The sequence below is a fragment of the Sinocyclocheilus grahami genome, unplaced genomic scaffold, assembly GCF_001515645.1.
Source record: "Sinocyclocheilus grahami isolate Dianchi unplaced genomic scaffold, SAMN03320097.WGS_v1.1 scaffold220.1, whole genome shotgun sequence".
Classification (NCBI taxonomy): Eukaryota; Metazoa; Chordata; class Actinopteri; order Cypriniformes; family Cyprinidae; genus Sinocyclocheilus; species Sinocyclocheilus grahami.
In genome coordinates this window covers 1243777-1257489 of record NW_015505399.1, presented here as the reverse complement: position 1 = coordinate 1257489, position 13713 = coordinate 1243777, and the positions used below count along the sequence as shown (strand labels likewise).

Below are 13713 nucleotides of genomic sequence, written 5' to 3'. Positions count from 1 at the left end.
CACATAAACAGAGTAAGGAGAGATGACTGAGGATGATGGCGAATGATTTACAGATCCTGAGCACCACTGACTAGCATCTGATCTTGTAAAATGTGTGGTAAGTACTGCCGCTGTAGTTTACACAGAGCACATGCGATCGCAAATCTCAAAAGTGAAAGTAAAACGAGATTGTGCATTCGAAAACAGTTTCAATGCCCTGCATATTAATAGCGGCTCCCTGATTGTCCGCATTTTATATACAGTATAATTACCCAACGATATAACTGCGAGAGAAAGTATTGAAATATATATTTTCCCTGTGTTTCCTTCCTGCTGTGTGAGCTACTGAAATGAGCCGCACTGTGAAACAGCCAATCAGAGCAGAGCTCAACATTATTATTGATGACCCTTCCAAATAAGGTAAAAACATACCATTTCATTCTAGGGACAAATCCTAGGGTTGTAAATGGACAAATAAAACAGTTTCTGGAGATTTTTTGCCCTTACCTAAGCCACATACCTTCTATTACAGCTAACCATTTAAAATATTGTATTAATGCATTCTATGGCACCTTTAAATCAAATGCTCTTGTTTTTAACTTTCTAAAAATGCTCTTATTTTCCATCTTCCTTTGGTTTCTTAAGAAAAATTCAAGCAAGCAAATTCTGCTTTGCCATCACAGGTGACATTACATTTTAAAATATATTAAAACAAATTAACTATTAATTTTATTTTGTAACAATATTTCACAGTATTGCTGTTTTTATTGAATTTTTTATTAAATAAATGCAGTCTTGGTGAGAATAAGAGACTTATTTCAAAAACATAAACATGAATGAATGAATGAACAGATTCCGAAATTTTTAACAGTAGTCTACTTTTTGTCTTAATTTTGAACACTAATTATGGTTTAGTAAAAAAGAAAATGAAAGCTATTTTTAAGTATAGCTTAAGTGTTCAAATACTTTTTGGGCCATCATCACTTAAGAGGTCAGAGGACAACTTCAGAAGAATAGCATCATTCATAAAATGAGAGCAGTACTAAGATGTGTTGATAAGTAAAATATGCTTTTGAAATGTTTTTTCATTGCTCATGAAGATCTATTAGATATCCTCACAGTGTTAAACATAGCTTCAGGGTTGAGTTGAGACTGTAAAAGGTCACGATCCCTGTTAGCTATTCTTGGCATGTGTTTTGGTTCCCTTGACCTCTGTCCCCTCTACCGAATAGGGTTTCATTTGACCTTAACAGACGGGATCAGGATTGTCAGCAGGGGTGCTTAGTGGACCCTTCTTGAGTATTTCTATAGGCTCATCTTTCTGTCTGTACTAGCATGTTTTTCTCCAGCTGCACCTGTTCGTTTTCCAATTTCACATTTGGTCACATGGTATTGATGACAGATTGGGTGTTTGTAACCCAATGGTTAAATAACATTAATCTCGATTATATGGATTTTTGCAGGTGTTCAGATGTTTGGAAATCTGCACTCTGCGTTTTTTTCCCTTCACCACAGGATAAGTGACATGATGTCTATACATGAATGACTCAATGGGCTGCACATATTTCATGTGAACCAGTCTCAGTAAAATTCTTCCATCTACTGCTTTGCTCAGCCAAGTGAAAATGTGCTTGTCAGACATGTGGATTTGTGTGTGTGCGTCTGCCCAAAGCATTCACATTCATGTGCGCGGGTGTGTGAAGTTTACTTGTGAAGATAAGGGTTTGATTTGCACCTGACAGAAGCATCTCCTAGCTCTTCTTTGTCAGGCCTTTTGCTTGGAAACGCTGCTTTTGGGTTTCGGAGGTTGTGTAGCATGAAAAGAACTTCATAAATCTCTATCATTCTGAATTGAGAGGGGGGTAGAGGGAGCCATGGCAAGGTGATGCACGTGAGTTCTCATACTTGAGTCTCAGTACAGTGGAACTCTGGGTAACTCAATGGGCTGCACATATTTCATGTGAACCAGTCTCAGTAAAATTCTTCCATCTACTGCTTTGCTCAGCCAAGTGAAATTGTGCTTGTCAGACATGTGGATTTGTGTGTGTGCGTCTGCCCAAAGCATTCACATTTATGTGCGCGGGTGTGTGAAGTTTACTTGTGAAGATAAGGGTTTGATTTGCACCTGACAGAAGCATCTCCTAGCTCTTCTTTGTCAGGCCTTTTGCTTGGAAACGCTGCTTTTGGGTTTCGGAGGTTGTGTAGCATGAAAAGAACTTCATAAATCTCTATCATTCTGAATTGAGAGGGGGGTAGAGGGAGCCATGGCAAGGTGATGCACGTGAGTTCTCATACTTGAGTCTCAGTACAGTGGAACTCTGGGTAACACGTTTCTAATTCCCCATCCAGTCCCCAGTGAGAGAGTTCAGAAACGGTAGAGCACTGCCTGTGTTAGCTTCAGCACATTAATGCTAATTAAAAACTCTCCAAGCCCATGCTAATGAGTTGGAAGCATCCCGAGTCTGTGGGTGGGATGCATCTTCTCCCCAGAGTCGAAGTTGGAAGGCAAGAAGAGGGTAGGGTGAATGGAAGCGTCTACTTGCAAAGTTATTGTTAGCTTGCACTTACAAAACTGAGGGAAATGCCATGTGGCAAAAGTTATATTATGTACTGAACATGTCCTACAGTTGTTTATCCTCTTGTACTTCCATTGATTTGGCCTTGGGCTCATTTCAGCAGATAAACTGTTTTCAAATCTGGTTAGGTTTTTGTTTCAGAGGAGTTAGGCCCCGATCAAAAAATAAGTAAGCAAAATAAACCATGGTTACATTTCCTGAAGGAAACAGTGTAAGGCTGAACATTTGTATGGGCTCTGTATGTTAAGTAATTCAGGCTGAATTAATTGTAGAAGTTTAATACTTAACGTCAGAGGTTTGAAACAAACCCTAAGCAGAATGATTGAGGAGTCAATCAATACAGTACTGCCTCTATTAAATGGTTATGTAAGTGGTAAAAGAATGTGAGACAGATGTACTCATTTGAAAACAACACCGCAAACTGCAGACGGATTGTGTGATTTCACAGAATCAAGTTAGAAAATTAGATCATGGCTGTAATAAGGATCCCTAATTCTCTGTGACTCATGGTGTCACGAGGACAGGACATCTTTTCACCCAAAGGCCTCGGTAATGAAAGCACATCTCCTTCATTTATAGAGAGCAAGGGCACAGAGTGCACGCTGCCAGGGTTTAGAGAGTCTGTGGGTGTGTGTTATTTCAGTAAACTGTGATTAACCGTGTGGCACTCTTTTACCTCGATAGGGCACAACAGTTAGGAAGTAAAAATCACATTCCTTTTCTCCATAGAGAAATTATGATGACACATGCTGTAAATAGTTCAAGGCACTTATCTCCAGCTCTGTGGTTTTTAATCGATGTTATATCCTGGATATAAAATGTTGTATTGTATGAGTCATTGTTTTGTATTGTACTGTCATTTTATATTTATGTCATTTGCGATGTTTCATAGGATGAGATAAATGGGAAACCAAAACCAAGAACTTCCAGAACCAAGACCACTAAAATTTTTACATTTTGCTATATAGGAAGTAATAATAAGACTTCATTATGTTTTACTTGATATCCAACATTGTTTTCAGTGTACTTCATCATTTTTAGTTTGTACAGTTCGTTAATGATCAGCATTTTTGTCTATATATCTGAGGCGTTTTGCAAGTTCTTGCATTAACCCTCATATGTCTCTGAGCTCTCTCTCTCGCCTGGAGACAGAGGAAGCAGATCAGAGGCCTCTGCAGTGAAAACACTAATTAATATTAATTGTAATGAACTTTAGGGCTTTTATATGCCATGTAATATGCATGTCTTATAATGTGCTTATACAGTACCAGAGAGACGGAGCTGCTGGATTGTGGGAAATTTACTCCTTGACAGAATGCCCCTGCAGACTCAACTGAGGATAATACGCCTGTGGAAAGCAGAGAGTTCTCGCAGAATATGAGGAAATACATTAGAGATTAGAGAAAGTAGGACATGGTCAAGGTCTTCTGATAGATAAAAAGCCCCAAAAACAGATGTACATAGATCTGGTCATGGTCCAGTGTAGTTAAAGAGATAGTTCACCAAAAAATGAAGTTGTGAACTCACCTGCGTGAATTACTTAATTATGTTGAAAAACTTCATTGGGTCACACTTTATTTTAAGGTCCAATTCTCACTATCAAAAAACCATTAACTATGACCATTGCCTCATTAAACTCCTAATTTGCTGCTTATTAATAGATAAGGTAGTTGTTAAAGGGTTAGTTCACCCAAAAATGAAAATTCTGTCGTTAATTACTCACCCTCATGTCGTTCCACACCCCTAAGACGTTCGTTCATCTTCAGAACACAAATTAAGATATTTTTGATCAAATCCGCTCAGAGAGGCCTCCATTGACCGCAAAGCCACCCAAACTTTCAAGATCCATAAAGGTACTAAAGACATCGTTAAAACAGTCGATGTGACTACAGTGGTTCTACAATTATTTTATAAAGAGACGAGAATACTTTTTGTGCGCAAAAACAATGACAGTCATGGGTTCCAATGTAGGGTAACATTTTAGTATAGGGACAAATTCTCACTATTAACTAGTTGCTTATTAGCATGCCTATTAACATATTGACTATTTATTAGTACTTATGAAGCACATATAGTGCACGAAAATGTTACGCTACATTGGAACCCATGACTTTCATTGTACTGTCAAAACATTGCAACATTTCTCAAAATATCTTTTTTGGTGTTCCGCAGAAGGAAGAATGTCTTACAGGTTTAGAAAGACATGAGAGTTAGAACATTTTGGGTGAACTATCCTTTGGAGCTCAGGGCTGGTAACTAAAAGATTGCTCATTTGATTCACCAATGTGGAAGTCGCTGACAGAAATCAAAACTCAAACCATTGGTAATGGTCTTGTGACACTAAATAGAGATTCTGATTGTCTTTTTTGTTTAGGATGGGCGTCTATGTGTCAATGACCAGCTGATTGCTGTTAATGGTGAGACACTTTTGGGGAAGTCCAACCATGAGGCCATGGAGACCCTGCGGAGATCCATGTCCATGGAGGGGAACCTGAGAGGAATGATCCAGTTGGTTGTACTCCGTGCTCTAGCACCACCTACCCAAGTATGTACTTATCTATAGAAAACATTAATTTTGTCCTAGCACTCTTCTTTCCTCTTCCTGCCTAAAACCAGCTTTGGTGTTTACTGGTTTTGTATGTTCCTAACTGGTCCATGCTGGTTTAAGTGGTTGATTAGGTGGACTCCCCTCAAACGTAGAAGAGCCAATGGCAGTCGAGTATCAGTTGCACAAGGAGTGGAACTCGGACATCTTTAGGTTTCAGCGCCATAGAGAAACATTGGAAGAGCCGAAGCACTCATCGGTTTGATGGTGTTTATGCTACAAAAATGGAAAAACGATGTGCCTGGGGTACTTGTAACACTGAGGCAATATAATAAATTTTATTACATTTCCTAAACCCAAACAAAACAGAGCAAAATGTCCCTAAGCATTCATCCCCAATCCCAATGAAGACAAAAACGTTCATTTTCTGGTTGTCATACCCTCATTAAGTTACAATTTTCATCTGCTCAAGCAGAACGTTAATGTCATCTTGTATTTCAGCAAGGTGTCTCTGGCTAACGCTAGCTAACGTTAAAGTTTTGAGTCCATGCTAATGTACAAACCTAAATAGCGGACTGTTCTCACGTCATGTAAGTTACAGTGTTGGTCAAAAACACATAAACGAGGGAGCAACAAGTAACTAAGGGGGGCAGAGCTTACCGATTGGTCAGTTGGTGGGGGCAAGACTGACCTAGTAGAGCAGGGGTGTCAAACTCAGCTCCTGGAGGGCCACTCTGTCCTGCAGAGTTAAGGTCATTGCACACCGAGTCCGAAAGTTCTTTTTTTTTTCGTATTCGTTATCATAAAAATTCGTCACACACTGAAACCTTGCACACTGAGTCTGATGCATATTAATTAATCTTTTGCGAAAAAATTAGCAAAACAGTACTAAATGGAGTCTTCAATCAGTGAGGATGATTTTGTTGTCTTCTTGCTTCTTAAAAAGACAAAAAGAAAGGAAATATTGGGTCCACCCAACCCTGAGATACAGAGAAGAAAGAAGAGTTCCCCCTCCTTATTAAGGAGCAGCGAGATTATCACAGGCGATTCAAAGTTTACTTCAGGATGTCAGTGGCTCAGTTTGATGCTTTGCTAGCGATACTAGAGCCACATATTAAAAAGAAGACCACCAATTTCTGTGAACTCAGTGTGCAAGGATCTTTACGGTGCTTTGTGCTGCGAGACGAAGTGGATGAACTTGACAATAGCCATTCTGGATTTTGGCGTTCGCTTGTACGGTGGATCTGAATTGTCAAAACACCTCTCAAAATGCTTGCTATGGATGCGAAAAATGCAGGAAACTTACAGGGAGCTTTGTTGGAGTTGATTTGAGCTAAACTCTGCGGGACAGCGACTGAGTTTGACTGAGTTAAGCCAAACTGGTGGGGATCTGGTTGAACCGGTTAACCATAACACAGTATGAACTTTCAGTCTTTTTTTAGCTCACAGGTGTTCAGCATATGCATAGTCATATTTTTTCCACCAAGATGACTGATATTCTTCTTGACTGTTTACACAGCAGCAGAATGCATTTTTCAGTTTTGATTTAGAGTGGTAAATACACAGTTTTGTTATGAACGAGAGTGACAACTGCATTCTTTAACCAAACAACCAAACAATTTTTAGAACTTATACCACATTTTGAGAGTGAATTCAGATAATCTGTAATGTGTAAATGCAACAGCAGTGAATGACTTGTCACATCATGCAGTGTTGCGTTATGTGACCCTGGACCACAAAACCAGTCATAAGGGTCAATTTTTCGAAATTGAGATTTATTCATAATCTGAAAGCTGAATAAATAAGTTATAAATGGTTTGTTAGGATAGGATATTATTTGGCCAAGATACAACTATTTGAAAATCTGGAATCTGAGGGTGCAGAAAAATCAAAATATTGAGAAAATCGCCTTTAAAATTGTCCAAATGAAGTTCTTAGCAATGCATATTACTAATCAAAAATTAAGTTTTAATATATTTACAGTAGGAAATTTACAAAATATCTTCATGGAACATGATCTTTACTTAATATCCTAATGATTTTTGACATAAAAGAAAAATGTATAATTTTGACCCATACAGTGTATTTTTGGCTATTGCTACAAATATACCCCAGCGACTTAAGACTGGTTTTGTGGTCCAGGGTCACATATTGTATGCTGTGGACATGTATGTGTTATGGTTTTTCATGTGGGGTATTTAAAATCAAGTATTTAAAGCCAATCTGGGTTAATTTTGCCAGTTGTGCTCAAGAATTCAGGCCTCTCATAACAAAAAAGCTTCCCAATATTTTGATATTGTTTTCTTATATAAAATCTTTGTGCAGTACAGGGTGTGCTGTTCATTCACAAGCTACAGAGACAGTAAAGAGCTGCTTTGTGGCTTACAAATGTTTCTACAATGGATTGTATGTAAATATCTACCTCATCCAGCGCTCTTTTTCTGTCTGTACCATTTTGTTATGAGAAACCACTATTTCGCTATTCCATTACTATTTTGTTTTGAGATACTGGTGCAGATAATTCAGTGCCTGAATCAAACTGAATCACAAACAATTTCATCTTTACATTTTTACATACCCGTTTGACCAATTCAATCAAAAGAGTTATTCATTCCCAAATATGACATTTATAGTTGACACACCTGACATGATTGCTAATAAATATCACGGAAAATGATTCTTAGGTTGGCGTATGGTAATCTCCAATTTCCAACAAGGGTTTATCAGTAATGTTTTCCACAGTCGCAGTGATTTTTGCTGTTATATACAGTATGCTTTTCATAGAAAAATTGGCTTTCATTTTGGTTATTTATTCATACAAACAGTATTCAAGCTTCTACTGTAAGCTTTTGTACGGACAGGACAGTTTGAGAGTCAGACTTGTTAGTAAATATGAATGTCAAACCTAATCACAGACTTTCTGAGAGTCAGACTTGTTAGTAAATGCGAATGTCAAACCTAATCACTGACGTTTTGGCTGAGGTCAGTGCTCTACCTCTTTGTTCTATGAGTTATCATGGCCATGTGGTTCATTTATATTTGTGAATTAAGAGTTAAGTGATGGATGTGGTTGTGCTTGTTCATTTTGGATTGATTCCTGTTCTTCTTCCAGTTTTTTTTTTTTTTTTACATACCTACTAGCATCAGAAGATTTTGCAGGGCCGCAGATCCACAATAAAGTTGAAATCACTGTCACTCCAACTCACTGGCACATTGATACTACCATGCTAATATCACTATAAAGTAGTTCCAGTAATTTGAACAATTGTGGTACGCCAGTCTAGTCCAAAATCATGCATGATCCTGTTTTTATGACTTCTACTTGACAAGCGTATGTCGGTTTAAGACCGGGTGCAGACAGATGCTTGAAATGCCATAAAAGCTGGTCAGAATAGCTGGCAATTGCCATTAGTACTCCACATCCTTTAACTTTCTCCATCATTTCCTCAGAGCTGGTGGAATTCGCCTCCAGCGGGATGTTTTAGCCTTTTCTCCTCCCCTGCACCTGGGTTCGAGAGCAGCCATATGCTCACCCCAGGATTCCCTCTATATCTCACACATGCACACACACGCGCTGACACACTCCACCCCAAGGCCTCCAACTGCTCTAAAGTGGTGTGTAATTAGGCTGCACAATGGAGCAGCCCCTCTGGCCGCATGGATTGATGGATACTGAGGGCTCTTTGTGAGGACTGACAGGCTGGGATGGACGGGCACGGCCAGGCCAGGGTGTTATTGTTCTCATAAAATAAAGATTCATGTTCATTATGCTTTATGGGCTGTGGATGCCCCTGTCATGGTTGCCAATGGGGCGCAAAATGGAGTGAGGGCCAATGGGATGCCATTGACCCTCGTGTTTAGAGGTGGGATGAGATGCTAGTTGGTGGACAGATGAAAGGAGAAAAGCATGAATGGATGGGGGACAGATTGTGACTTTGTATTGGACCAGAGAGCTTGTCGCTGGGTTCAGATCAATAGATCATGTAAGCCAGATACAGGAGATTGAAAATTTGGTCCTGAGGTGAAACTAACGGTAAAATATTGCTCAGCATGCCTTTAGTACCACAAATAAGAGCTTTATCCTGTAATAAATGGAAGATTAGTTTCTACACCCACAAGGCACTAAGAGAATGTTTTCTTGAAGCTTTTATTTCTTTATATTATGCGGTTTGTACTTAATGAATTTCAACCTATTGTAGCGTTCCAATTCTTTCTAGCTCTAATAAATAAAGTCTAAAAAGTTATCTTCAGGCCCGGAGCCAGTTTTAATTCTTTGCAGACTTACTTTTTTTGTAAGCCTGTTCTCCAGAGTCTCAGTGAGCTTCTGGGAATACACATGCTGATGTGTTCTTGCTTGAATCTGCTGTGTGTCCATGTCTCCTGACCTAACTTTGCTAATTATGGGCACTTTCTTAGACATCAAAGACTGACTTCACACACATACTCTGAATCCCTGTCCAGTTTTGGCTAATTCTCTAAAAATCCATGAAAAAGGAGACAAACTGTTGAAGAGGAAGGGAGGAGGAGCAAAGCAAAGGAGATAAAAAACAGATTCTGCCTGGTTTGAAAGCTCTTGGAACAGTTTTTGTGGCTTTCTTCTCAATAAAAGTACCTAAAAGCTTTTTTGGACTTGGTAGCTTTTTTGGTACCAGGTAGTGTTGGGTGATGTATTGAATATTCACCCTATATTCGAGACGGTTGTGCTGACAATTTAAAAATAAGAGACATGGGGAAAATAGCAATGATTTTAATGGGCTTTTTATTTGGCCATTAAATAGTTTTTGCGATCCCTCATGAGTATTGAGAATGTTAACACAGACATGTTATTAACATCTTTAGTTTAAGCTTCAGTTTCGTTGAGTTGGCAAATGCATTTTCATGTCTCTGAATCTGTTCAGTCTTTCTGCTTTTAAGAAATTATTCAGAATTAGAAACAAATGCATGTTACTGTTTTTTTTAACTATATATTTTTATGTTGGTGTGTATTGAGTCTGTGTTTACATGCATACATACATTTATTTGTAATATTTATTTAATATTATATATATATATATATATATATATATATACAGTATATATATAGAAAGAGAGAGAGAGAGTTTCGATTCTGTAATATAGAATCTAAAAATATATATTTTGAGCCATATCACCCCTCACTGGTACCACGGTATATACTGTTACTGGTAATAATGTTTTTATGGAGATGTACCATGGCAGTGCCATCTCTCTTCTCTCTGCAGACTAAACACTATTATAGCAGAGTCTGATCTAATCAATCCTTCTCACCGTTTCCCTCAGACAGCCATCTAAACAGTGCTGTCATAATCTCATTACAACGTGGGCATTAATAATGAAAAGTAGCCCATGGAGAGCCCACATGATCTGTGCCCTGGAGACTGTTTCCTCCTCCTCTTGTGCCAGAGGAGCGCTGGGAGGTTTGCTCTGGTGCTGCATGCAGTCGTACTGACCTGCCAGGCCGCTTTTGTCTTTAACAGCAGGTTGAACTGTACGCTTTGTGATGCTGATTAAGATGTAAGTGGAGTCTGAGGAGATATTTTTGGATGGCACCTCAAGCAGAGAAGTGTAGATGAGGCTAACGGACAGAAAGAGCAGTGTTTGAGGATGGAGGACGCATGGAGAGAGAAGCTAGGGGAAACAGCATACCTCTGACCGGTGTCTTTTTGTGTCATTCTCAATCTGAAATGCTGAAAACCTTGTTGACCTCTCGTCACAAAAGCCTATAGAGGGACTATAAATACAGACAGAATGTTGTCTAAATTCATAATGGTGATATCGTTGGAATCACTTGATGAAAAACACTCATATCAGTTGATGAAAAACACTAACAGCCAATCAGAATCCACCCAACTTTAAAGAATTCAAATATTTAAAGCCTCAGATTGCAGCGTACTCTTATATATAATAATAAAGATAATATTATCGTCCATTTGGAGGCCAGTATAGTTATCGTTATCTTTGTACTTATTGATCTTAGTGTGAACGAGCCTTACGAATGTCCTCCTTTTCATTGTGTAAGTATGAATGTGAATTAAACTGGCCACACCCAATATGAAGTTTAGTAAGAATGACAAAGTCAAAAAAAATAATTTACTAAACAACATGCAACAAAGGAATTTCATTAGATTTGCTAAAAAACATTAATAAGTTGTGCTTTCCCTAGTGAAAAAATTTTTTCATTGTGTAAGTATGAATGTGAATTAAACTGGCCACACCCAATATGAAGTTTAGTAAGAATGACAGTCAAAAAAAATAATTTACTAAACAACATGCAACAAAGGAATTTCATTAGATTTGCTAAAAAACATTAATAAGTTGTGCTTTCCCTAGTGAAAAAATAGTATACTTAAGCACAATTTATTTGTATGTACTTTAGTATAACTAAATGTATTTGTGGCACACTATAAATTGGTATACTTAAAGTCTTAAAGACTTAAATGCATTTTAGTTGTGCCAAAGCAGTGCTCAAGTTCAACTAAAGTTGTAATAAGTATACTTGTTTGTGCTAAAGTGGAACTATTTTAAGTATACTTAAGTACACTTTAAATATCCCTTCTTGTATTTAAGTTTTAAAATGCAGAATTCACTCAGCATAAACTTCAAATGTATTTGTTGACAATTCAATTACACTTTAAGAATGTTGAACATACATTAATATTATACTAATAACAAACTGATGTCACACTATCCTTTACTTTTAGTAACTTTAAAACGCATTGCAATGGCATTCCAAGTAAACTTGAAGTGTGCTAATAGCATCGTTATTGTGTGCTTCTAATGCAATTCATTAATCTTTATAAATTATGGCACAGCTTTACAATTCGTCTTTTACTAACATTCCCAGCATTCCAGCCAACTCACTCACCCAGAGAACATCAGTGACAGACATTAGAACAATGAATGTAGGAAACATTGCTGACTGGATTCGAACCCAAGTCGCTGCGATACAAGCACACTCGCTTTACCATTTGCACCACCAAAGCAGACATGCACTATGCAAAACTGCGGTTACTTTGTGGTCTTTTTATACTGTTACAAGTACTACTATAAGTAAACAGACGTTGTCCATCAATGACAGCACAAATTATAAGGATTTAAAGACTATGATCTTAATACAGCGCAGTAAGCGCTTCGTGAAAATAAACCTGAAACGGCCTGTATAGAACACGAAAGTGCGTTAAACCTGAAACTGTTCAAGACAAGCCAGTGCACACAAAATAAATATCATCTGCAGAATGTTTTGTTTCCCTTTTACCTGACACGATCTGTCATTAACGCTGCAGGAAACGGTTGCATAAACTGGCATAACATTAGTTTTATTTTTGTGCACGCACTAAAACACAGACAGTTCCGTTAGTTGGTGGAAGAATGTGAACTGCTTATGTTTCAGTGCATGCAAATGGAGTAAAACCATCCGTAACATTTCTCTGCGCGCTTCAACTCTGTGTTTCTAATGTAAAACGCAATGAAACGATTTAGAGGTTTGACTAACTCGAGTACGCTGCCGATTTAAATGTGATACATTGTTACTTTTCATGCAGTTAACGTCTCTGAAGTTATTTGACATTTACATTTTTTGTGTAATTTTAAGGGCTGATCAGGATCATTTTTAATAATTTGTTTAATAATTCATAATATTTTGACAGGCCAAAGGGCTGCAGTACACATTTCAAAGTACAATGTTGCTGTTGTCTGTACGGGACATTAAAGAACCATAAATGGAGAAAAAGTAATAAACCTTCTGTTCAAGTACGTGAATGTCTTTCACCATTTCAAGCTGACTCGCTATACAGTCAAACCAAAATTTATTCAGACACCTTCAACATTTCTCACATTATCACAGTTTATTTGCTATAGTTTAGAAAATGGTAATAAAATATGACAAGAACTCAGAGTTAAACTGTGTCAGAACAAATTAATCTTGATAATGTCAGATAACTTTGATAGAAAAGTAATGTAATGGATTACAATCAACCAAAATGATTAAGCTGTTAAATTTAAGTACACAATTATTTAATACCAATTTAGGGCAACAAATTACCAAGCAATGCTTAATTTTGTTCAGTCTGTGGTGTAAAAAGTTCACATTAGCAATTAAAGAAAAAAACAACTTAAGCAAAACATGGTCAGGTCAAAGTGTCCCAAATGTTTAGCATTTTTCTGGTAGTCCACTCTATGAATAATTTTTGGGTATAATATATCACATTTCACTTTATTTTGCTATCCTCACTTACATAAATGAACTATAGTGTCCTAACCCGCTAGTAAAAAAATATCAAAAATTATATCTGGTGTCTGAATAATTTTTGGTTTGACTATATGTTGTTTACATATTGTAACTACTTTCTGTATGTATGTAAAGCTGCTTTGCAATCATGCAAAATTGTGAAAAACACCAAATTTGAAGTGTGGTTAAATTATTTAAAAATGAAAGGTCATAATTATTTAAAAATATATATATACTGATTCATTGTGAATTATTATTATTATATAACTCAAAACATTTATTTTTATCTATACTATTTTTATACTCAACAAGTAGAACTCAAATACAGTGTATTGTATTGTACATTCATACCTCTCATTTTCTTAGGT

The 13713-nt window shown here is 37.3% G+C and overlaps 1 protein-coding gene across 1 annotated transcript in view; it reads left to right on the top strand.

The window, feature by feature from the left end:
* Positions 1 to 13713, top strand: part of LOC107596552 (partitioning defective 3 homolog B-like) — a gene marked incomplete at its 5' end in the record, with an annotated part of 104698 nt that overhangs the window by 27670 nt on the left and 63315 nt on the right. Inside the window, one exon of the mRNA XM_016287306.1 lies at positions 4930 to 5100. Coding sequence (XP_016142792.1) covers positions 4930 to 5100 — 171 coding nt within the window. The remainder of the gene's footprint in view (positions 1 to 4929; positions 5101 to 13713) is intronic.